Below are 25,933 nucleotides of genomic sequence, written 5' to 3'. Positions count from 1 at the left end.
ATTGAGATCTCCTTATTTAGTTGTGAAAATAGAGTGGTTAAGGAAGTGTTTGGGAGGTTGCTTAAATTTATGTAATTTTAGGATATAAGTTATTTTATGCCTTAAATTCTTATTTATAAATTTCAAAATCATTTAATCTGTTTTAAAAAATAAAATTTATTTTTTAGTTACAGTAAATATTATAACGTCTTATAGTGTTATACAATTTTTTAATAAAATATGAATTAAGAAAATCAAGTTTCAATATATTCAATAATATTGTGGGCAAACATAGATATTATACAATAAAATAAGTATAAAATGTAGATCTTAATATGCATAAAAATAATTTTAAATGAAATTGTAAACTAGATTGTGCATTGCGCAGGACATTATCTAATTTAATGTAACTAGACCCAAAACTATAGACTTGTATATATATATTTTTTTGATTGAGTAGAGTTCCTATACTTTATATTAAAACTTCAAAGTCTTCTCAAGAAGTATATTCCAACTAACATGGTATATTCTACTCAAAATGTCATAGTAAATGTATTTTCTTATATTTATATATGATAAAATATCCCATCTGATTGTTTGTATTTTTTATTTTATATATATATATATATATATATATTCTTTTACTATTTCAAAAGATTTTATCTTTTAATATCAATATTGTATGTGCACAATTTGTACCCGGTCCAAACACTAGATGGACTTAAGTTCAAAGAGCCTTATACAATAAAATTTGTAAAATGTGAACTTAAAACCTAGACTATAGATGTTGGATGAAGAGAAAAATCAGGCTAGATTGCCATTATCCACGTGTTCAATAGATGGGAATAACAAAGAAACTCTCCTTGGACGTAATCCGAAGACCAATTGTACTGCCTTTCTCTCTTTAAGAACAATATTACAACTACTGTTTTTTCGTCCCCCTCTTCTCATACCCCTCTTGTTCTTTTATATCCATCTTCTTATTCCTTTCTTCTTCCACGTGTAACACAGATCTTCCAATTAAATACTTGTCTCATCTGGCACCTTCTTGAAGTCTTCAAACACTAGCTGGAAGGTTGAACATTACTGTTCAGAGGTCATTTCTCCATTAATGCGGTTAGGGAGGTAAGTGTAGGGTCTTCAATGTGGTGGTAGCAGTCTTTTCCCCTTTGATATTTATCATACGCTTTTACTTCCAATAACCGCGTGGATCATACCTTTACCCAACAGATCTTTTAGAGTTCTCCCTCCAAACCCCTTAACATGTCCTATGACCTTTACTTGACCCATCCAAGGAGATACTCCTCCTCGGACGGCTCCTCCAACCCTTATAGCATGAATTGGTTTGCGGGCCTCAAAGACAATGCTCGAATAGGCTTTCTCCACCAAATCAGGCCTAAGGCCCAAATACATATTTTAATCATTTTACCCCCCACAAATATTATTACTACCGCTCCTCTCCTTTCTCATTTATGAGTAGTTGGAACCATTGATCATTAGAAATTTAGAGATGACTAAATGCTTTTACAGTTTCAGTCTACATCACTTTAACCTACCCTATAAGGGTTTTTTGACCTAAAAGAAGGAACGAGACCATGATTTGATCTTACTAGTGCATTGTCATTCCTACTTATCACATCAAGTTGATTAAGCAAAAAAAAAACAAATTAAAAAGCTAAGTTCCTATTTAATTGCGATTGAGATCTCTTTATTTAGTTGTGAAAATAGAGTGGTTGAGGAAGTGTTTGAAAGATTGCTTAAATTTATGTAATTCTAGGATATAAAGTATTTTATGCTTTAAATTCTTATTTATAAATTTCAAAATCATTTAATCTGTTTAAAAAAAAAATTTTACTTTTTAGTTACGGTAAATATTATAACGTCTTATAGTGTTATACAATTTTTTTAATAAAATATGAAGTAAGAAAATCAAGTTTCAATATATTCAACAATATTGTGGGCAAACATAAATATTATACAATAAAATAAGTATAATATGTAAATCTTAATATACATAAAAATAATTTTAAATGAAATTGTAAACTAGACTGTGCATTGCGCAAGACATTATCTAATTTAATGTAATTAGACCCAAAACTATAGACTTGTATTTTTTTTTTTATTAAGTAGAGTTCCTATAATTTATATTAAAACTTCAAAGTCTTCTCAAGAAGTATATTCCAACTGACAAAGTATATTCTACTCAAAATGTCATCATAAGTGTATTTTCTTATATTTATGTATGGTAAAATATCCCATCTGACTGTTTGTATTTTTTATTTTATATATATATATATATATATATATATATATATATATATTCTTTTACTATTTCAAAAGATTTCATCTTTTACTATCAATACTATTACTACCGTTGCTCTCCTTTCTCATTTATGAATGTTGGAACCACTGATCAATAGGAAGTTAGAGATGATTAAATGCTTTCACTCTACCTCACTTCAACCTACCCTAGCTACCAGGGTTTTCTAACCTAAAAGGAGCGAGAGATACCGATGATTTGATCTTACTCCAGTGTATTGTCATTCCTACTTATCACATCAAGTTGATTAAGCACAAAAATAACAAATTAAAAAGCTAAGTTTCTATTAATAAATCTATTATTGTCAGTTATATGAAAAATATCTGTTCCTAACCCTCACTTTCACTAGAGTTAGATAGTAATAGGTGTTTTGGATATTAACTCTCATATAAATATTTGTTCTTTCCTTTTCTTTTTTCGTTTTTTCCCTTAACTGGCCTGAAAATTGACATTTAATATTCAAATATATTGTAAGGTAACAAGTGAAAAGAAAAGTCAGGCTTGTTCTTGGGAAAAAATAGTAAGTTATTAAGTCATAATGAATATGATAGATTGAGACACACCACAGTAAAGGTTAGGCAGGGTTAGGCATGAAGCTGATTTATTTAAAAAATATTATACATTTTAGTATTGTATGTTATCCTTTTGTCTTACTTTATTAGCTGGTTTCCATCCCTTTGAATTATCTCTAAAATTAACGTACGTCCTGTAGGGAATCTTACCAACCTTCTAAAACCCTTTTTATAAGCTTTGATTTTTATGATTGAAAATGGCCGTACAAAAAATTTATACATTTATACATGTTCATCACTCTTTGATGCTAGCATTTTTGTAAGCTTCCATTTGTTGACATTGTATTTGAAATGTGCTTTTCAGTATATAGATTGAAAAAGATGTCATATGAATGAAATCAAAATTAGAAAATCAATAATCAATTATTGAAATCCGAGCCAACGGACCTAATTTATACCTAATTTGATCATAATAAGAAGTTAACTAGAATTAAGCACAAGTTAGACACAAGTTGAAGTTAGAGCTAGAAAAGGCAATAGGAAGATAACAGGTGCTTAGGGACTTTGACAAATTGGGGGTGACACAGTTATGGAGGTTGTAATTAAGTCTAAACTATCTAGAGTTTGGAGTGAAGACCAGTTTTGTCAACCCTTATGTTTTTTGAACTTATCTCTTTTAAAAAATTACTTGGTTTTGTTCGCTCAGAATAGCTGACTAGGTTAAAGGTAGGTATTGAAAATTATATATATATATATATATATATATATATATATATATATATATATAGAGAGAGAGAGAGAGAGAGAGAGAGGATAGGAGTTATTTTTCTTACCTGCTTAAGGAATATATATATATATATATATATAGAGAGAGAGAGAGAGAGAGAGAGAGTAGAGTTATTTTTCTTACCTGCTTAAGGATGGAGATGGAGAATCAACCTGTCTGTCTCTGCCACATTTGCTAGTCCTACTCCTATATATATATATATATATATATATATATATATATATATATATATATATATATATTTTTTTTTTTTTTTTTTTTTGAGAAGAAGAATGTAATATTATTAAAAGAGAACAGCCGCATTGGCTAAAATTACATTATGGAAGTGTGGAGAAATATCCTTCATCTATACTAAGACCTTGCTAACATGTCTAGCAATATTATGAACAACAAAATTATAGCTGCCATCTAATATAGAGAAACTCCACAGCAACAAAATTTTTTTGCTAAGGACTTCGCCTCTTCTACCAAGTGGCCATAGGCAGCAAGGGAGGGATTTTCGCTGCTGTTAAGCACGTTGATAATTACTCCTACACATAATATTGATTCTTAGAGTTCGTTTGAAAACAGTTTATAAGTGCACGTTTAGCTCCAAGTTAAAAAGTCAGCTAATTTTACTATTCAGCTTATTTTTGTTACTATTCATGGGTCCTACAATACTTTTTGGTACTATTCATGAGTTCATTGTATTATTTTAGCTAACTTTTATCTTTATTGTACTTTTAGCAAAAAGTTTTCAGTTTCAGCAAAATAAGTGAATCCTAAACAGACATTTATTTAGTCTAAACTGAATTTTTTTTGCTGAAAGTACTGTAGATGAAGCTAAAAATTAACTAAAATAGTACAGTGAAACCCATAAATAGTACCAAAAATAAGCTGAATAGTAGCAAAAATAAACTAAGAGTCTGTTTGGGATCCACTTATTTTGCTAAAATTGAAAACTTTTTGTTAAGAGTATTGTAGATAATACAGTGAAACCCATGAATAGTATCAAAAAGTAAAGTGGAGCCCATGAATAGTAGCAAAAATAAGTTAAATAGTAAAATAAGATAACAAAATTAATCATACCAAACAGACACTAAATAGTAAAAAAAGTTGACTTTTTAAACCAATGTTAAACGCAACCTTAGTTGACAAAATTATTCATTTTAACTTATATATCCAAGTTACAATCATACCCTTATTCCCCTTGAAAATTATTTAGGTGATCAATTAGAGCATTCACAATAAATAATCTAAAAAATTTAGCTTTTAACAACTAAAACACTACTTTATCTATTTTAACAACTCGCTTTATAATACACCTTACAGCAAATGTTTTATATTAACATTCAACACATTAAAATAATATAAACAACACAATAAAATAATATATCTAACATAATAACTAACAACCACAACCATCAATACATTATTTTTTTTTAACACTTTAGATTAAAATATTTTTTTTTTGTTTTAAGTTTTGAGCTACAATCGGCTGCTATCTATAGCAACCCATTGTAGCTCAAAGTTATTTATTTATTTATTTTTAACTTTAGCTGCTTTACTGCAGCCATAGTTTTGGAGAGTTGGTTGTTAAATTGACTTTTTTTGTCAATTTAATCCTCACTGGGGATGCTCTTAGAGCATCCACAGTCGGGAATTCCAATTCTACTCTATTTTACCATCCCAAAAAGTCATTTTATCATTATACCATACCATTTTACAATACCTCTAACATCCCAACTTTTATTTTCTTATTTTACTCATTAAAATAATATATCTACACAATAAAATATATTTTTCATTTTTTATTTTTTTCCAATTTTCTCCTCCACCTTCCCTCAACCTCTATCATTGTGCCTCCACTGCCCAGTCACCACCACCGCGCCTCCACCATGCCTACCACGCCACCACTGCCCACTACCCACCAAAATCCCACCGGAACAAAAACCCATATTTAAAAAAAAAAAAAAAAAAAACCCACGCTGTGACCCACATCTACCAAAACGCAGAAACCAGACCTCGCCGACCAAGCACAACACAGCAACCCATGGTCAAACACAGCAACCCACCCTCTTCGATTCAAACCTTTGTCAAACCCATCGAAGCCATCTCCAGCAAACCCAACCCGCCAACCTATGCCGATCCAAACCCACCATCAATCGATCCCAACCCACCACCATGCCCAGATCAAACCACGAACCCAACCCAACTCTGGTACAAGCTTTGAACGAGAAAGAGAGATGTGAGATGAGAGAGAGCTCGGACCGAGAGAAAGAGGGTGACAGTGGCTCAGTGATTTGGAGAGAAAGAGCGAGGCTTGGTGACAGTGGCTTGGTGATTCGAAGATAAAGAGAGAAGCTTGACAATGGCGAGAGAGAGAGAGAGAGAGAGAGAGAGAGAGAGAGAGAGAGAGGGGATGGAGAGAGCAAAAACCCGGTACTAGAGAGAGAAAGAGAGGCTTGAACGGATTAAAATATAGTATTGTGTTTAGGCATAGCACTACAGTACCATCTCACATTTGAGATGGTACTGTAGCTAGTGAGATGGTACTGTAGCACTATGCCAAAAAAATTTGGCATTTCTCAGTTTTAGATTTCTAGTTGTTGGGTGTGTTTTGGGCTTTGTATTTGGCATATTACAAGCCCATTGTGGATGCTCTTACAAGGCTATCTTTTTGAATCGTTCATTGTATCCCAGCCACATCAATATAAATGGGATGTGATACAAGTATATTTTTTATCTTTTATTTGACATTAATAGATTTTAGATATTAAGCTAATTAAAATTCACATGTAAAATAATTCATTTCGATTTTTTTAATATATTTTTTTATATATGCATTTTAATTGAAATAATGAAGTACAGTAAGCATAAACAGTAAAAGGTAATCTTTCCCCTTTTTAATTTTTGCCTTTTAATTAAACAAACCTAAAGTATCCAGTTAAAGAAGAAGAAAAAGAAATATAATACATATACCAAAAACTTAACAGTTTTTTATCCATTTCGTCCATTTGATATTTCAAATTTTATTTAATAAATTTAATAGTGTATAGACTATTGGCTATGTCCAAAAATCTACTTTGGACTATGAAATAAATGAAACGGACAATATTTGCAATGAAGAGGATTCTTAAAGGAAGGGCACTTTTTTTAAGATATAATATTTGGCCAATAAGGTTTGATGGTGATTGGTCAAATAATTAAAAGCAAGGTTAGTTAAATAATTAGCTTCAAGAGAATAAGTAATCAAATATTAAAAAAATAAGTGGGTTCTAGTTAATTTAACTGGTTTTGATGATTGAATAGAGATATGAAATTCAATTCTTACCTACACAAGAAATCGAATTGATATTTTGGTCTAATGGGAAAGAATTATGATTAAGAGCGGACGCTATAGGTTAAAACCCTTGCAAAAAATATTATAAAAAATTAAAATAAATTTTTTTTTGAATAAATAAAAATAAATAAGTTGGGCATGTAAACAGCCAGACTGAAATAAAGGCATCACCCTTTTCTTTTCTTTTTTTTTCCTCTTTTTTTCTTTTTCTTCTTTTTTCAGTAAGGACATCCTTTTAGCTCCATTTACTGACTTAGTGCTATCTATCTTCCTGATTAAATAAAGGGAGCCTGCTTGTGTTGTCATTTTAATGAGGGGGCCATGGTGGAGTATAATTTACAGCATACATTCTAGGTAATTCAAATGTAGGAAAGATTTGAGGTAGGTATCACCCTTTTTTTTTTTTTTTTTTTGAGAAGAAGAGTAGGTCCCACTTTCAAATTCACCACATTATAATAAACCTATATAAGGGCAGGTAGGTCTCACCTTTTTTTTTTTTTTTTTTTTGAGAAGAAGAGTAGGTCCCACTTTCAAATTCACCACATTATAATAAACCTATATATGGGCAGAATATTTTTTTAAGTAATTCTTTTATTTTTTTTAAGACATCTTAAATTTCAAGAATAGAGACTAATTCTGTCGTTTTATTAAATTTAAAAAAGAATAGGCTACAATATCATCTTTACCTGGATAAGATTTCATAGTTTTTTCTTATTAAAAAAAAGATTTCATAGTTTCATTTTATGCTACACAAATTATAGTATGTCATACATCTTTTTTTTTTAATAAAATAATTAAAATAGAAAAAATAAATAAAATCAAAACACCCCTGATATGTCGTGGAACATAAAGCCTTATCTTTACCTGCTCTGCTTACCTTATTATCTTTCACTTCCAGAGTTTTTATTTATTTATTTATTTATTTTTATATATATTCTAGGTTTTGGATAATACACTTCTTATTATTAAGAGGAATAAGCTATACATGACAACAAGAATTTACAATATTAACATTTTTTTTTCCTTTTCTAGTCAAACTTGCAACCGAAGAAATGCCCATGTTCACTCATCCCTCAATTCCTTGAAAACAAATTACTTCTTGTCATTATTGGCTTTTTGCAAGAGGATTACAAGATAATGATAAATTTCTCATAACTAAAATGGAGATTTTATCAATGAGACTATGAGAGCATATAATTCACAGCAAAAACATTAGGTAATTCAAAAGTAGGATATATTTGAGGTAGGTCTCACTTTCAAATTCACCACATTATAATAGACATATATGGGCTGAATTGCTTTTTAAGTAATTCTATTATTTTTTAAGACAACTTTTTATTTTTTATTTTTGAGACAACAACTTAAATATCAAGAATAGATTACTATTTTGTCTTCTGTTTCATTTTATGCAACAGTAATTACTGTCTGTCACATATTTTAATTTCCTTTATAAAATGATTAAAATTTAAAATAGAAAAAAAAAAAAAGTCAAACACGTGTGTGTTAAGGTGGAACACGAAAACCAAGGATATAGGATTTTTATCTCGTTAATTACCTGCTTACCTAATTATCTTTCACTTTTAAGTGTTTTTCCTTTCGGGGCTTTGGATAATACACTTCTTCTTTTTAAGAGAGATAAGCATTGACACAAGAATTTACTATATTAATATATTTTTTCTTATCTAGTCAAACTTGCAACTGAAGAAAGACCGGGTTCATTCTTCCCTCAATACCTTGAAATAAATTACTTCTTGTCATTATTGGCTTTTTGCAATTTATAAAGCTCAATACTTTTCCCCCCTTAATTTCCTCAAAACACAAAGAGGATTACAAGATAGTGATAAAATTTCTCATAATTAATGGAGATTTTATCAATGACAGTGTATAAAACTAATGGTGGCTTTATTATAAAATAAGCAAGTGAAATTAGGGGTGACAATTCGTGTTCGCGTGTCGGGTTCGTGTCGTGTCAAGTCATGAGTATTCGACTACATAGGTTAACACTAACCCGACCTGTTTATTAAACGTGTCAAGATTTCTCAACCTTAACACGACCCATTTATTAAACGGGTCAGTCGTGTCGACCTGTTTATTAGATTTTATCAAAATGAAAAATAAAAATTAATGAAAAAACAAACAAATAAATATTTTTAATATAAAATTCAGAACTAACGAGTAACTGCATCACAAATAATCATTCAAAATTAAAGCATATCCCAATATCCCAAATAATCAATCACAATATGTCAAAGAAAATAAATCACAACAACTAATAAGTTTATATACCTAGAATTTGAAGGGTATATTGGTAAAATATCATTTAATTAAACGGGTCAGACAGGTCAAACAGGTTCTATGTGTTCAACACTAACCCAACCCATTTATTAAACGGGTTAGTCGTGTCAACCTGAATATGACACGAACCTGTTAAGCTTCAACCCATAACCTGCTAATTTCGTGTCGTGTCGTGTCGGGTTCGCGGGTCGTGTCAAATTTTGCCACCCCTAAGTGAAATTACAATAATTACAATTTTTTATTTATTGAAATCTTACAAACTTTGTTTTTTTTTTTTGAGAAGATGAAATCTTACAAACTGTACATATCATATATTATCAACTTTCAAAATACAATAAAATAAAATAAAATCACAAACTTGTATATATTTTTGACGTAGCATCAACCATGTTCATGCATCAAGTTGTAAATTAACCTGGTAAAATTCACAATAATTAACTTTACAATTTTTCTCAACTAAACAATTAGTAATTTATTATAAATTAAAGGCCATTTCATATATATATATATATATATATATTGCACAAAATTCTGCACTTCTCCACAATATTCCAAAAGCCTCACGACTCCAATAATAGCATACTACCAAGTCTAGAACTCACAATATTTTTCTCATTTCTGACGTGGCAAACCCTATATATACTCCCTCACCTCATGCTCAATTTTCTTTCAAGAGCACTTTCTTCACACACCTACCATTTTTTTTTTCCTTCTCTCTCTCTCACCCTCTCTCTCCTTTCTTCCTTGCTTACAAGAAGATGCGTATTCTTCTTCAAGGGAAGGCTTTTGGAGAAAATATTCAGGGCATGGACGGCCTAGAGGAGAAAGTTTCTGAGTTTTTTGGCGAAGATGGTAACGACTCAAACCCCACTTTGGAAGACCAACATGATGGATATGAATTCGATGGCAATGACTCCCATGATGACCCAGTTGAGAGAAACTTGTACTGGGAAACACAAGAGGTTTTGCTCCAGGTACATATCATTAAATTAACACAATCTTTCATATTACATATATATAGTCTTCTCTTTCACAAAAGCATAAGAGAAAAGTTGGAGTTTCCTTTTATTGTTTCTTTTTGGTGTTTCATAATATTTTGATATAATGAAAAAGTAAAATTTTTTAAAAAAATTGGTGATTTTTTCTTCTTTCTGAAATTATGTTCTTGTGTTTGTGTAGCATAGCCTAATTAGAATGAAAAATAGGAAAAAAAATATGATAGTTTTCTGCTTATTGTCCTCGATCTTTTATATTTAAGCACAAACGCAGTGTTGAGTTATTTCCATTTAAAAAAATGAAATTGAAACTTTAGATTGGTGCAAACAAAATAGGAAGTAATTGAAAGCTGAGATGTTTATGTGGTAATTAATACATGGCTACAGCATGCTTTTTTTTTTTTTTTTTTGCTGAAAGGTGGCTATAGCTTGCTGATTCAAGGCTCTAGCACCGACATTAATTAATTGAAAGAAAACCAAAAAACGAAAAAAGTGTGTATGATACTATGATTTTTTTTTTTTTTTTGAGAAAGAATGATACTATGATGTTGATATTGATATTTCCTGTTTGATTAATTATAAGTGATATTTAGGTTTAATTTTTTGTTTTTTTACGTGAAAGTAACAGTTGGAATAGTCATTTTTGTTATTTCAGAATTAAGGTAGTGAAAATAAAATATCAGGTTCAAGCGTCTGGACAACACTCATTTGTTTGTGGTTAATTCGGCACGACATAGAGATATTATTATTTGTGACAATAATTGGCTATGTTCATAACACTTGTCTTATTGCATCGCCACATCTTTTTTTAATCACCATCATTGTTGTCCCTCAAAAAAAAAATCTCCATCATTATTAAATCCAAATATATTTATGTTAAAAATGTCTGGAAAATTTAGCTTTAGAACATCAATTATTTTCAGCCACATAACAAGATTATTATTTTTATCAGTAAACAAATTGATTAAACAGAAGAAAAAAAAAAAAAAGAATGAATAAAAAAATTAATAGAAAAAAAAGGAGGTGATTATAATTTGTTTAATTTTTATGGAACAAATGGATTGTCAAGTTTCGATCAAATTCCTTAGGCTAAAAATGATTGTGTTCTTATGTTATATTTTTCAGGAGATTTTGGAGAACTATAGTTTAACAGCATCTAGGCTGAGACAAGAGCTTAGCCGAATCATAGAGCTTGCCAAAGAGTCGGACTATTGCAAGTGCTCAAAGCCAAGCTTCGATGGTTGCATCCACTGCCTTAGACGTGGTGTTGTCACTTTGCTTTGTGAAAAAGGGTTCAGGGCCTCTCTCTGCACCTCAAGATGGAGACACACCAAAAAGTTTCCAGGAGGTAAAACTCTATTTCCTCTTAAAAATATGAATCATCCAGGGTTTAAATTTTGCTCAATTTGCACAACTTTACTCGATAGTTTAGTAGAACATCATGCTAGACATTTGTTTCCTTTGCCTTAATGTATGTGCTTTAAAATTATGACCAAAACTCAAAACAGTGCTTTCTTGGTGCTTTTGTTATCTTGGGATATAGGTTCACATGAGTATATAGAAGTGATAGCAAGCACAGCCTCTCGAAAGAAACAAATATCATTCCTGATTGAGTTGGAGTTCCGTGACCAATTCAAGATTGCAAAAGCATGTGATGAGTACCACAAACTTTCAAGCCAGTTACCAGAATATTACATAGGGAAACCTGACTATCTCAACGCCATTGTTCGAGTTGTGTGTGATGCAGCCAAGAAGTCGATGAAGGAAAAGAAAATCCATATGGGTCCTTGGAGAAAGAGAAGCTTCATGCAAATGAAATGGTCAGGTTCAAGTGATAGGTCGTCTAGTCCTGATGATGAATCCATAAACAAACTTTCAACCTTGTCGTCTAGGCAAGCCAGTGAATCACGCTTACATGTTAATGCTTCTCCTGCGGTAGTAGTCACCTAAGGTTTTTGCTGGAATTCAACACGTTATTGCCTTCCACAATTTTGATACTCTATTTAGGCTGGTACCATATATATGTGAGTAGTATTATTGTCTGTGCCATATATTGGTGAATGAGTTTTGTTGCAAAGTTTACTGCGGCTGATGAGACTGTAGTAGCTAGGCAGACCCCAGTGCAAATCTGATCCTCTTTTGAAGCACTAATATTGTAACTTGTGGGTCATTTGAGTATCAATTCTAGGGTCATAGCTCATAATACAAGAGCTTGCAGTGTGTTTTTTTTTTTTTTTTTTTTGCTAAACAAGAGCTTGCAGTGTGTTAGTATATGTACAATGTGCCTATCGAAGGCAATTAATTCCTTTCTTATATATAGACATGGATGAATGTATTTAGATACCATTTATTTGCTGAAAATTAAAAATTTATTGATAAAAATACTATAATAAAATATTTTTTAAACAACCAAAATACTACTCACGCATTTTGTGCAACTTGGTTGGTTCATGAACAGTGTCATGAGGCCAGCCACATGCAAACGCTGAAGAGCAGTATGCAAATGCACACATAATTCCAAGCTTTCCCATATTATGTTATTATATATTTAGATTTGAGGTGACACTATCATTAATATATGTTTCAAATTGAGGTCTTGGTTTTGAAACAAAAAAGGAGCATCTTGAGACTGCGCTTAAGAGATTTCTCTTTGTAATTAACTAGTGAGTGTGGACTAAAAATAACAAACCTAAAAGAACGATCAATTGGTAGAAGAGCTCTAAACTGACTAAACACCCTTATTAGTAAAAGAATTTATTCTACAAACAATTGGTGGCAAGATTAGAGAAAGTAACTTGTCTATTTATTATACTAAGTCATGCATTCATGTAATGGTACAGTGAATAAATACCATATGATATAGTTTTATACTTTTTGCAAAAATTGATCCTACCAACTTTTTATGTGGTATTCACTCATTAAGTTCTTACAAAAGACTTTCTTGCGTGATTGAAGGTTGTTACCTACCCTTTAGAATGTATTCCAATATCAAAGGGAAAAAATGCCTTACACATTGGTTTCATCCATATATAAGAAGACAAATCATCCATTGGAGTGACATGTTCAATAGAGTTGCCGTAATGTAAAAAAATGCAGTGGTCCTAACTTGAAGATGAAAGCTACCTACTAACCCCTTCTTCCATTAGAAAAAAAAAAGAAAAAAAAAAAGAAAAAAAGAAAAAAGCTACCTACTAGTAATTCAAATTGAAAAAAAATGTTAAACATGATATCACAATCTATCACGTAATCTTTTTATAAAAAAAAAAAAAAATGAAGTAAGAATTGGTCTGTTAAGGTGCATGGAACTTTACTTTCATATGAATACTTTGCCTAAAAATGTCAAGTCTCTTTTGTAACTAGGGTGACCTTGAGAGATCGGTCATCATTTTATATTGTGAATGACAGATTTGATTGTAAATTAGAAATTCAGGCTCTTCAACACTCTAACTCTCCTACATTGGAATTCCTCAACCCTTTTAAGTTATAGTATATAAATAGATATAGACTTTAGTCAATATTAAAATAAATACCTAGCTATAAGGTCATTCGACATATAAGAATATTGAGTTTATTTAATTGAAACTGAAAGTGTTTTGTTGAAAGTGTAGAAAAAAAAAGTTAAAAGTTAGTTGAATAGTACAATAAGACCCATAAATAGTAAAAAAATAAATAGATATAGACTTTAGTCTATATTAAAAGAAATACCTAGCTATAAGGTTATTTGACATATAAGAATATTGAGTTTATTTAATTGAAACTGAAAGCGTTTTGTTGAAAGTATAGGAAAAAAAAGTTAAAAGTTAGTTGAATAGTACAATAAGATCCATAAATAGTACCAAAAAAAAAGCTAAAAACTCAAATAAGCCGAAACTTGTATCACATCCCAAAGAGGCTCTAACTTATGAAAGATAAATATATACACACACAACTATGACAAAGATAGACATATATTAAAAATGTCAAACACAAATATAATTAATTAGTAGAAATAATTAATACTACAAAAATATAATGAAAAAATAAAAAAATTCTAATAATTCATATAAATTGAGAGATACATTTTAGAAATAATTATTATTAATAAACCATCAAAGATATTGCACTTGTTTATATTTTTCTTTAATATAGAAAATTTCTTTTTCCAAAAAACCAAAATGTCAAACTATTCATAAATTTTAAATTTAAAAATTATATAAATAAATTATTTGAAGTATTATTTGAGAAAATTTGAACATTTTTAAGAATCCATCTAAACGAGTTCTAAAGAACTCATTGGATTTGATTTGATAATATGCTTAAATGGTCTAGTAAAAAACTCGGGCCAATCTAAGTACCAAGTTATCAATCCAATCGTTTTGGTCGGTCTAGATTTAATAACTACAATCCTAAAGTAGCTCAATAGTTAACCTCAAGATCAATGATATTAAATTTGAAAAAGCATGAATGATTGGCTAACTAGAAGGGTGATGCGAATTTGTCCAATTTGATTGCCATGCATATTTGCATGATTGTAACGACCGAGGACTCACATTGGGCCATGGGTGAGTTGGGCTTCAGGTTTGAAAGTGGGCCTGTTGGGATGCCACCGCCTTATGGGTCAGGCTTTCCAATTAAATATAGGAATCTTTTAAAGCCAGAAAACACACTTGGGAGAAAATGGGCCATTGCAAACTATTTAACCAAATGTTCCAATTTCAAAACTATGGAGGAAAATGTGCTTGTTTTGAAACTCGATATTAATAAGATCGAGTTTCATGTGCTTTGTGCCATGGTGGAACTTGCTGATGTGATTGTCAAGACTAAAAATGTTAAAATGTTACATAGAACTCGATCGATTTTTGTACAATTTTAAAAAAAATATATAATTGGAATTCTACAAAATAAAGTTCTATGGAAATGTTTATCTGCATCAATCACTTGGGTGTCACATCCATTAAATGCAATAGCATGAACATCTATTAGTTGCTTTGGTTTTTGGTTTTGGCTTAGATACTTGCTTAGTTCAGTTGAAATCCACTGCCACATAAACTAGTCTAGAGGTAGAGATGGGCAGATAGCTTTACTTTTTACTTTACAATTTTTATCTTCTATCAAAAAGACTTGAACGGCTGAAGCTATCTAAAAAAATTGAAGTTGCAGTCTCGCAATTGCAGAACAAATATAAAGAAAGAGTGAGAAGCTCATACCACACATCCACCAGAGATAAATCAAGGTAGCAGAGGGCTGTTTGCAAAATTGTTTAGGTTTTCTGAGTTGGTTGATCTTGGTTTTCAGTGTTATTGTGGTGGTGGTGGTGGTGATGGCTGGGTTTCTGTGGTTGCTCATTGCTAATGGTGGTGGGGGGTGGTTGGTTGCTAATGAAGGTGGTGGTTACTGGGTTTTGGTGCTACTGTAGTGGTGGTGGTAATGGCTGGGTTTTAGTGCTTGGGTTGAGTTTCCATAGTTGCTGATGGTGGTGGATGATTGGTTGCTGCGTGGGTCTGCTTGATTTGTATGTGTTAATGTGTATAGTGTTATGGGCTTTAGGCCCAACTAGATTACTTGTATAATACACATTCTTGTACTACACGTTTACTTATACTGCACTCCTATGCCTCCTATATAAAAGCACGCATGTATATACTTTAGTTGAGAAATACAATACAATCATTCAGTATTTTTAACATGATATCAGAGCCACTACTCTGACATTTTCTTAGCAGTCTTGTCTATATTGGTGTTACTTCATTCTCAACATCGCTTCCACCATCACAGCAGCCGCCGCAGTTTTTTGCCGTAGAACCTCCAACGTTTTCTAGTCGTTGTCCTTGGGTTCCAAACTTGCAGCCGTAGTCGTTAAGGAGTCCCGCACCACACAGACCACTGCACTTAGTGTCTCCGCAGTGCATCTTGCACCGATAAGCATTTTTCAGATACCACAGTGATTGTCTCATCCCGATCTACTCAATCGTGGAAACCTTGAAGTCATCGGAGCCCGCACGTACCCTTACGCGCCGCACCAATATTTTGCGTTGAAGCTCACGCGCCTCCACGCACCGATTGCCTTCCTCACGCGCTTGCACCCGCCGGATTTGCACCTACTGACGTCATCAGCTGACATCAGCGTCCATTCACTTGTTGATGTCACCTGCCACGTCATCATTTTCCAAACCGTTGACCAGGCGTTGACTCGTGTTGACTTTGACTGAAGGTTGACTTTGACCGTTGATTTTTCTCCGGGTTGACTTTTTTTTGCTATCCAAGTGCTCCTTACCTAGTTTTTCGCATAGATTTCATTTTTGCAGTCCATTTTTGCATATTTTTCTTCTAAATGAAGAATAAGGATAGGTCTTCTTCTTATTGCAATAATCGTTGCCGACAATCCAACAAATATTTTTGCAATTTTTGCAAACATTTTGACCACAAAATTGAGACTTGCTATCATCGCAACAAATCAGCTGTTTCAATTTCTGCTACTACTGTTGCTAACACTGAGAGTGTCCATTCAATGGCTCCCGTCTCTGCACAGTCTAAGTCTTCAGGTCGCACTTTCACCATGTCCACAGATGACCTTAAAAACATCATCGTCAATGTCATTCGTATGGTTGGTAATGCATCTTCTTCCTCTTCTCTCTCAGCTTTATCTGGTATGTCTCCTTCCTCTTGGCTTATGGATTTTGCTTGTTGCAATCACATGGCACCTCACTCGTCCTTATTTTCTGAACTTAAACCTGCACCACACCCTCTTAATATTCGCATAGCAAATAGTTCCACAATGTCTGGTCATAATATAGGTTCCGTTTTGACCTCCAACCTCTCTGTTCCTAGGGTCTTTAATGTTCCTAGCCTTTCTTACAATTTGTTTTCTGTGGCACAATTAGCTGAGTTGGGTTATCGCATTATATTTGATTATTCTGGGTGTATTGTGCAGGATCTAAGGACGGGACAGGAGCTTGGGACTGGTCCCAGAGTTGGGCGTATGTTTCCCGTGGACAACCTTCGTCTTCCACTTATTGCTCCTATTTTTGTTGCCGCAGCTGCTACAGTTTCTTCTATTCCTTCCCTTGCACTTTGGCATGCTCGACTTGGTCACGCATTTTCTTCTTGTGTACAACAATTGGCTTCTAGAGGTTTGTTAGGTTCAGTGTCTACAAAAAATTTTGATTGTGTTTCATGTCAGTTAGGAAAACAACCAGCTTTACCTTTCAATACTAGTGAAATAATATCCACTGATATCTTTGACCTTATTCATTCTGATGTTTGAGGACCTTCTTCTGTCTCTAGTATTGGTGGATCTCGGTATTTTGTTGTCTTTGTTGATGATTACTCTCGCTATAGCTAGATTTTTTAATATGAAACATCGTTCTGAATTATTGCAAGTATATTCTAATTTTGCAAAAATGGTTGAAATCCAATTTTCCAAACGTATCAAAATTTTTTGATCTGATAATGATCTTGAGTACACTCAATATGCTTTCCAAGCTGTTTTGCATTCCTATGGCACTGTTCATCAACTAACTTGTCCAGGTACCTCTCAGCAAAAATGGTAGAGTTGAATGAAAACTTTGTCATATTCTTGACACTGTTCGTGCTCTCCTTCTCTTTGCCAAAGTTCCCGCTCCTTTTTGGGGTGAAACTGCTCTTCATGCTATTAATCGAATTTCCAATCATGTCATCCAAAATCAAACTCCATATGAGCGCCTTTTTGGGTCACCTCCAGACTATCACTACCTTCGCTCCTTCGGTTCTGCTTGTTTCGTTCTTCTTCAGCCACATGAGTATAACAAACTTGAGCCTAGGTCAAGACTTTGTTGTTTTCTTAGCTATGACAAAACTCAAAAGGAGTATCGGTGTTACGATCCTGTTTCTCATCGTTTTCGTATCTCCCGCAATGTTGTCTTTTGGGAACATCGCCTCTTTGTCGAGCTCTCTCATTTTCGTACTTCTCTGTCTTTCTCCTTTGTCTTAGATCTATTTCTAGATGAGACACATATTCCTCCTGTAGCTACTCTTGACCCTCCTGTAGCTGCTCCTGATCCTCCTGTAGTTGCTCCTGATTCTCCTGTAGACTTTTCTGTCCAACCACCAGATATCCTTGATCTATTTCCTAATTCCCCCTTTAATGAATAGGTGGAAGATGAACCGGTCGAAGACGAGCTACCCAACCTTGAGCTTGGGTCCCCTGCTCCTGCTCCGCCTGAAGATCTTGCACAAAACATTTCACCTTGTCACTCAACTCGGGTAAGATCCATTCCTGCACATTTACTTGAGTATCATTGTTACACTGCCATTGCTACATTGCACAAACCTCACACCTATCGTAAGGCTTCCACTAACCCTTTATGGCAGATTGCAATGAAAGAGGAACTTGATGCATTATCTAAAAACCATACTTGGGACTTGGTTACTCTCCCCCCTAGGAAATTTATGGTTGGTTGTAAGTGGATCTACAAGATTAAGACTTGCTCTGATGGGTCCATTGAGCACTACAAAGCTCGTCTTGTTGCAAAAGGTTTTACACAGGAGTATGCGATTGATTATGAAGAGACCTTTGCTCCGGTTGCTCGTATCTCATTTGTTCGTGCTCTCTTAGCTGTTGTTGCTGCCAGTAAATGAGACATTTTCTAGATGGATGTCAAAAATGCATTCCTTAATGGGGATTTAAGTGAAGAAGTTTATATGCAACCTCCTCCTAGTCTTTCTATTGAAGCAAACAAGGTTTGTCACCTTCGACGTGCACTTTATGGCCTTAAACAAGCTCCACGAGCTTGGTTTGCCAAATTCAGCTCTACTATCTCTCGCTTGGGTTACATGGCCAGTCATTATGATTCTGCCTTATTTCTTCGTCGCACTAACAAATGCACTATTTTACTTCTCCTGTATGTGGATGATATGATCATAAATGGTGATGACCTCAGTGGCATTCAAGAACTCAAGGATTTTCTTAGTCAGCAATTTGAGATGAAAGATCTTGGACATCTCAGCTACCCCTTGGGTCTTGAAATCACTCATTCTATAGATGGAATTTACATTACTCAAGCCAAGTATGCCTTTGAACTCTTGTCTTGAGCTGAACTTACTGATACCAAGACTGTTGACACTCCAGTTGAGCTTAATGCGCATATGACTCTCTTAGGAGGAAAACCATTGTCTAATCCCTCTCTTTATAGACGCTTAGTTGGCAGCCTAGTTTATCTCACTGTTACTCGTCCAGACATTTCCTATGATGTTCACCGGGTGAGCCAGTGTCTGTCTGCTCCATGATCGACTCACTATACTGCTGTTCTACGCATTCTTCGATACCTAAAGAGCACTCTCTTTCATAGTCTTTTCTACTCTGCTCAGTCTCTTCTTGTTCTCTGTGTATTTTCTGATGTTGATTGGGCAGGAGATCTCACTGATCGCAGGTCCACCACTGGTTATTGCTTTCTTCTTGGTTTTTCTCTGATTTCTTGGCGAAGCAAGAAACAAACTCATGTGGCCCACTCTAGTACTGAAGCAGAATATCGTGCCCTTGCTGATACCACATCTGAGCTTCTTTGACTACGATGACTTCTCAAAGACTTAGGTGTGTCTACATCCTCTGCTACTCCTCTTTATTGTGATAATAAGAGTGTCATTCATATTACTCACAATGATGTCTTCCATGAACAGACTAAAAACATCGAGATCGATTATCATTTTATCCGTTATCATCTTGTCTATGGTGCTCTCAAGCTAATCTCAGTCTCCTCTACAAATCAATTTGCAGATATCTTCACCAAGTCATATCTTAAGGGACGCCTTCGTACTTTGGTTGACAACCTCAAGTTCGTCTCACATCCACCTTGAGTTTGAGGGGGGCTGTTAATGTGTATAGTGTTATGGGTTTTAGGCCCAACTAGATTACTTGTATAACACACATTTTTGTACTACACGTTTACTTGTACTTCACTCCTATGCCTCTTATATAAAAGCACACATGTATATTCTTTAGTTGAGAAATACAATACAATCATTCAGTATTTCTAACAATATGGAACTCGATTTTGTTGTTCCACCTGGATTTTTTACTGCAAAAAGCCATGTCAGCTAGTCCACCGTGGCAGAATTCAGCTATAACTCGAAAATCTTAAAATCAAGTCATAAGTAGAACTCGATTTTCTAGAAATCGAGTTTCAAACAATGACACTATAATGCTATATATATAATTTGAAAATAGGATATTTTGCCAAATGTTTTAAAAATAAAGGATAAAAACCCACCTCCCCCCCCCCCCCCCCCCCAAACAAAATTATAACCCTAGTTTTTCTTTTCTAGGTTAATTAACGAACAGTACGTTGTAATACATATCTCTTTTCATCACGGTCTTTTTTTAGCTTAATATTCAATAGCTTTTTTTTGTTCTTGTTTTTTCAGATAAGCATGACAACATTGCAATATGTTGTGATATTGATATGCATGTGACAATGTTACAACAAGTTGTAATAATGCCATACGCATAGCTAAAAATTTATTACCGACGTACATTTATTACTAGTATATATAGGTAGACCTTCAAGCACATGGTTACGTTAAGTATTCTTTACAGTCTATTCTCATACACACAGCCTTTGATACCTCTTATACGCATAACGTTTAATAATACTTATATTTTCATTGTATTGTTCCAACGGATCAAACACAACCTCTTTTTGAAATTAATCCTGAAGAATATGGAGATCTAATCACCATTCTTAGCATTGATGGAGGAGGAATAAGAGGGATAATTCCAAGCATTATGATTGAGTTCCTAAAATCCGAAATTCAGGCGATTAATTTATGTCTCTTTTAATTATATAATAGTTTAACTAATCAACCTTAAAATTTTGAGATTAAGTTAGACTTGGTTTAAAAAAAAAAAAAAAAGACCAATGACTTTCTTTGTAATGATTTCAGAAAATTAAATAGATTATATATTAAAGTGGTTTCGATTTGATACAAGCTTAATCAATCATGATACTTTAACTAAATAGTTGTGAAAAAGATTGTGAAAAATTATGTAGCCTACAATTATTGTTTTAGAAAACCCAAATCTGGTCTACCCTATCAAATTTTAAACTGTTACTCTAATTTTTTTTAGAAAAACTCAAAGTTGGTCTACTAGGATTGAGATGGGTTAGATAATTAAGTCGTCAATATATATGTCAACTGTCTTCCCTTAGTTCCCAGTATTTATTTTCTTCCCTTAGTTCCTAGTATTTTTTTGGGTACAATTTCTAGTAGTTATGGTTGACAATAATATAGGGTGTTGTAAAAGTTTAATTGATTTTTTTCTTTTCTTTTTGGTGTGTGAAATAAAGTTCAATTTACCCATTGCCGAATACGTATAAGTCAAAATCATCTATATATATATCACTTTTTTTTTTTTTAAACCTGTATGTATCTCTTTCATGTTTAACTTAACCTGTTTATATTCTCTCTCAAAAAAAGAAAAAAGAAAAAAAAAAAGACTTAACCTCTTTATAAATACCAAAGTTCAGATCCTAAGAAAAAATTTCTAGATGTGTCATTATTTTCTAGCTTGCATGTATCCCATTGATGGACATTATATTTCTTCTTCTTCTTGGTAAAAATTATTTTCAATTGGTTATATATGTTCAGAAACTGGATGGGCCGGATGCAAGAATTGCTGACTATTTTGATATAATTGCTGGGACTAGCACTGGTGGACTTGTGACTAGCATGCTAACTGCCCCAAATGAAAACAATCGCCCTTTGTTTGCTGCAAAAGATATCAAAAACTTCTATCTTTATCACTGCCCTAAAATCTTCCCTCAACATAACAGGTAAATCTTGATGATAAAATATCAACCATCAACACCTATGCCACTAATGTTGTGGGGTTTGCTTGTTTTGTTTTTGTTTTTGTTTTTGTTTTGTTTTTTTTTTAATTTTTTTATATAGAAAATAATATTAACTAAGTTATAGTTTTATTATTATTTTTTCTCACGCGCGCGCGCACACACATATATATATATATATATTAAGTTATTAAACTAATCTTCTATATATTTCTTTGAGCAACAGAGTAAGAGCATCCACATCAGTGGATGTAAAAGTTTCTAAAATAAACATAACTACCAATTTTACACATTTTGAGCAAAAAAACACCCACATCAGTGGGTTTAAAAATGTCTAAAATTTTGTAAATCCATCCCCGAACTACAGTAACCGTGTATATTAACACGGTTACTATAGCTCGTTTATACCATTATTTTATCATTTCCGTTCGCTCCTTTTTTTCTCTCTCCTTTTCGTGCTCAACCAACCCAGCTAAAACTCAACTCCTCATCCTCTTCTTTTTCCTCAGATGCACACAAACACACCCACACACAAACACATCCACATAGAAAATCAACACAGACACTTGCTCAAAAAAAAAAAAAAACATAGATACACAAACACAGATCGACGCTTGATCGGAGCTTGATCGGTGCTTGACTGGATCGGAACTCGTGGATCGGAGCTAGGGAGAGTAGATTGGAGCGTAGATCGGAGCGTGGATCGGAGCTTGGATCGGAGCGGATCGAAGCTAAGGAGAGTAGATTGGAGCGTGGATCGGAGCATATCGGAGTGGATCGGAGCTCGGAGCGAGTGGATCGGAGCGGATCGGGGTGGATCGGAGAGTTGATTGAGAGGGAGAGTTGATTTGGGTAGAGAGAGAGAGAGAGAGAGAGAGAGAGAGAGATGAAAGAGAAATGAAGAGAAGGAGAGAGAGAGAGAGAGAAATGAAGGGAAGAAATGAAGAGAAGGAGAGAGAGAGAGAGAGAAATGAATCAGAAATGAAGAGAAGGAGAGAGAGAGGCGCGCGTATATAGTGTGGTAGTTGAGAGAAATAATAAAAAAGTAAGGAAATTGATTATTTAATTAATAGAGGTGGTAGGATAGATGGATTGATGTGGGTGTTTTGTAAAAGTGAATGTGTAAAATCTTAAAAGTAAGTTTTTTGTGTAAAATAGACGGAATCTTTTAAATGAGCTGATGTGGTTGCTCTAATTACTGAAGCCGATGGTCAAAATTTTGACTGGTCCAAAATATGACGGCCAGTATTTACATAAAATCCTCAAAGACAAGTTAGGAGATACCCATTTACACCAGACACTAACAAATGTAGTGATTCCAACCTATGATATCAAGCTAAGACAACCTACTATCTTCTCTAGTTACAAGGTTAGTCTATATCATTAAAATTTTAATTTTTTTATTACAATTATTATTGTTCTTTTCATGTTTGAATGTAATGTCTTTTAACAATGCCTTTTTTCATGGTTATAAGGTGAAGAAGAATCCTAGCATGGATGCCTTGCTCTCACATATATGCATAGGAACTTCAGCTGCCCCAACATTTCTACCGGCTTACTATTTTGAAACCAATGATCCCAAAATGGAAGTGAGGGAATTTAATCTAATTGATGGTGGTGTTGCTGCTGACAATCCAGTAATTTGAAGATTTAATTTTTAAATTAAATTTTTATTTTTTAGTTTTCAAAACTAGCAATAAAAATATTTATTCATTTGTATTTGTTCTTTGCAGACTAAGCTTGCTATTGGGGAAGCAATAAAAGAAATCATTTCTAGCAAAGTAATCACCAAAGTTCGTTTTCTAGTTATATCCTTAGGAACTGGTTCACAAAATATAGAAAATACCTATGATGCCAATTAAGTGGTTAAGTGGGCTTTGCATCAATGGTTGACCCAAAAGAATGAAAGTCCATTAGTGCATACACTTATGGAAGCTAATAAAGACATAATGGACTGTGTTCTTTGGACTGACCTTCAAATCTTTCAGTCTCAAGAATATTATCTTTGACTCTAGGTATTTACTAATCATTCATTTGTCATATAGCCACAAATTATGTCAAAAGAGAAAGAAAAAAAAAGGGGCAAAATGCAAAATTGACCCTCTAAGTTTCTTTAAATTTCATTTCAGTCCTCTAATCTACCACATAAAACAAATGCAGGATGATACATTAAACAGAACAATTTCTTCTGTGGATATTGCCACCAAAGAAAACTTGGATAATCTTGTGAAAATTAGAGAGGAATTATCAGATAAACCGGTTTCGAGGGTGAATTTGGATACTGGAATTCTTGAGCCTACTAATCAAGGTACAAATAGAGAGGCTCTCAGCAGGTATGTCACTATTCTTGTAGTATTTGAATCTTCAGAAACTTGGCATCATATCATATATGCTGATTTTGCATGTTTCTACTTATCTATGCAGTGCAGCTAAAGTTTTATCCATGCATAAAAGGCTTGCTGAAGCAGGATCACAACACGGAAAATAAAGAATGGGTACCTCCAAATGATATAATTTTCAGAAAAAGAAGTTTCTATGACTATTAATATTAATAAAGTTAAATTGCTAATTATTTATGTTGTTATTAGTATGCAAGTGTCTCACATTGGATTTAAAGCTCCGTTTGTTTCGATGTAAAATATTTGCAGGAAAATATTTTCTTATTTTACAGTGTTTGTTTTGTAGTAAAATATTTAGTCAAAAGTAAAATATTTTCAGTCAACCAAATCAACCTAGGCAAATTTATATAAAATATTTTACACTTAAAATTTGGGTAAAACATTTTACATTTGCACACTAACTCTAGTCCCAATAACTCTTACGCTATCTCTCCCTGTCATAATATCTCTCCTTCTCAGTTTTCTCTCACAAGTCTTCACCCAACCCATTCCTTCTCTCACCCACCAATCCATCTCTCCCAAAACCCACCGGTGCCACCCACAGACTAGCGCCATCCATAGACCGACACCACCCACCAGCTTCTGCACCCACCTACAGTGCCACCCACAGATTTCACACCTCCTCCTTCCTCTCGTCTCTCTCACAAAATCCATCGGAATCTAGATACTGAGCGGTAGCTTGGGTTTTTGGTAGCTGCTCTGATCTTGTTGGTGACTGTTCTAATCTTGCCGCCGCTAAATTTACTGGGTTGTTGAATTTTTAGATTAGATTCTTTGTTCGTGAGTTTTCTTTTCAGGTTTTTGATATGGTTTTGTGGGTGTTTTTGCCTTTCTAATATGGATTTTTGGGTTGTTTGTGGTTGTTTTTTGGGTGGTTGGTGGTTTTTTTTTGGTAGTTGGTGGCGGTTTTTTGAATCTTTGGTGGCGGCTTGTTTTGATGGCTGTCTTTTGAATGGTTGGTGGTGATTTTGGTGGCTCTTGGGTGTTTGGGTAGGTGGATGATGGTGGCTGATTGGATGGGATTACAGTGGGTGTGTTTTTCAATAGTTGGCGGTGGCTGAGTATGTGGTGGCTAGTGGTGACCGATTTATATTTGCAATGTTTAGTTCAGAACACTAACCAAACACTTGCAAACGTTTTACAGTAAAATATTTTACGTCGAAACAAACGGAGCGTAAAATTTTCTTATATGGAAAAGAAAGTTATTGCTATCTCTATGATATTGATGCTTATGTCAATGGTATGAGCCAAATTGATTGAAAGATAAGTCCGATATGTGATCGATGTCATAATGACACGGCTATTCTGAGGCAATATTTAAAGGGCAACTAATGGTTTTGCTCAAATGGTCGTGGCCTTCAAAGTTTGATTTAGAGAAGAGTGCTGGGTTTCACAGTATTCTTGTGATGCTCAGGCTTCAAATTGGTCCCAAGTTTGGTACAATCAGATTCTAGCCTATCACAAGCGCAAATTTGAGCATGTTTTCGATACTTGCCCTCAGCTCTGTGGAATATCTACCGCTA

At 33.5% G+C, this 25,933-nt stretch overlaps 2 protein-coding genes across 2 annotated transcripts; both read left to right on the top strand.

The window, feature by feature from the left end:
• Positions 1-9,892: 9,892 nt before the first annotated feature.
• Positions 9,893-12,556, top strand: LOC142618783 (uncharacterized). Its single transcript, XM_075791802.1, has 3 exons — positions 9,893-10,189; positions 11,336-11,558; positions 11,754-12,556. The coding sequence occupies exons 1-3, from the start codon at positions 9,974-9,976 to the stop codon at positions 12,158-12,160; spliced, it is 846 nt and encodes a 281-aa protein (XP_075647917.1). The 5' UTR covers positions 9,893-9,973; the 3' UTR covers positions 12,161-12,556.
• An 8,305-nt stretch (positions 12,557-20,861) lies between these two features.
• On the top strand, positions 20,862-24,499 carry LOC142619470 (patatin-like protein 2; the record flags this gene model as incomplete). Its single annotated transcript, XM_075792570.1, has 8 exons — positions 20,862-20,978; positions 21,812-21,996; positions 23,099-23,108; positions 23,216-23,380; positions 23,487-23,648; positions 23,745-23,804; positions 24,172-24,344; positions 24,436-24,499. Coding segments are annotated over 8 exons (936 nt in total), but the record flags the coding sequence as incomplete, so codon positions are not given.
• Positions 24,500-25,933: the final 1,434 nt, after the last annotated feature.

The sequence above is a fragment of the Castanea sativa genome, chromosome 12, assembly GCF_040712315.1.
Source record: "Castanea sativa cultivar Marrone di Chiusa Pesio chromosome 12, ASM4071231v1".
Classification (NCBI taxonomy): domain Eukaryota; kingdom Viridiplantae; phylum Streptophyta; class Magnoliopsida; order Fagales; family Fagaceae; genus Castanea; species Castanea sativa.
Note: the sequence above shows the minus strand (reverse complement) of the source record. Positions and strands in the feature narration are given on the sequence as shown.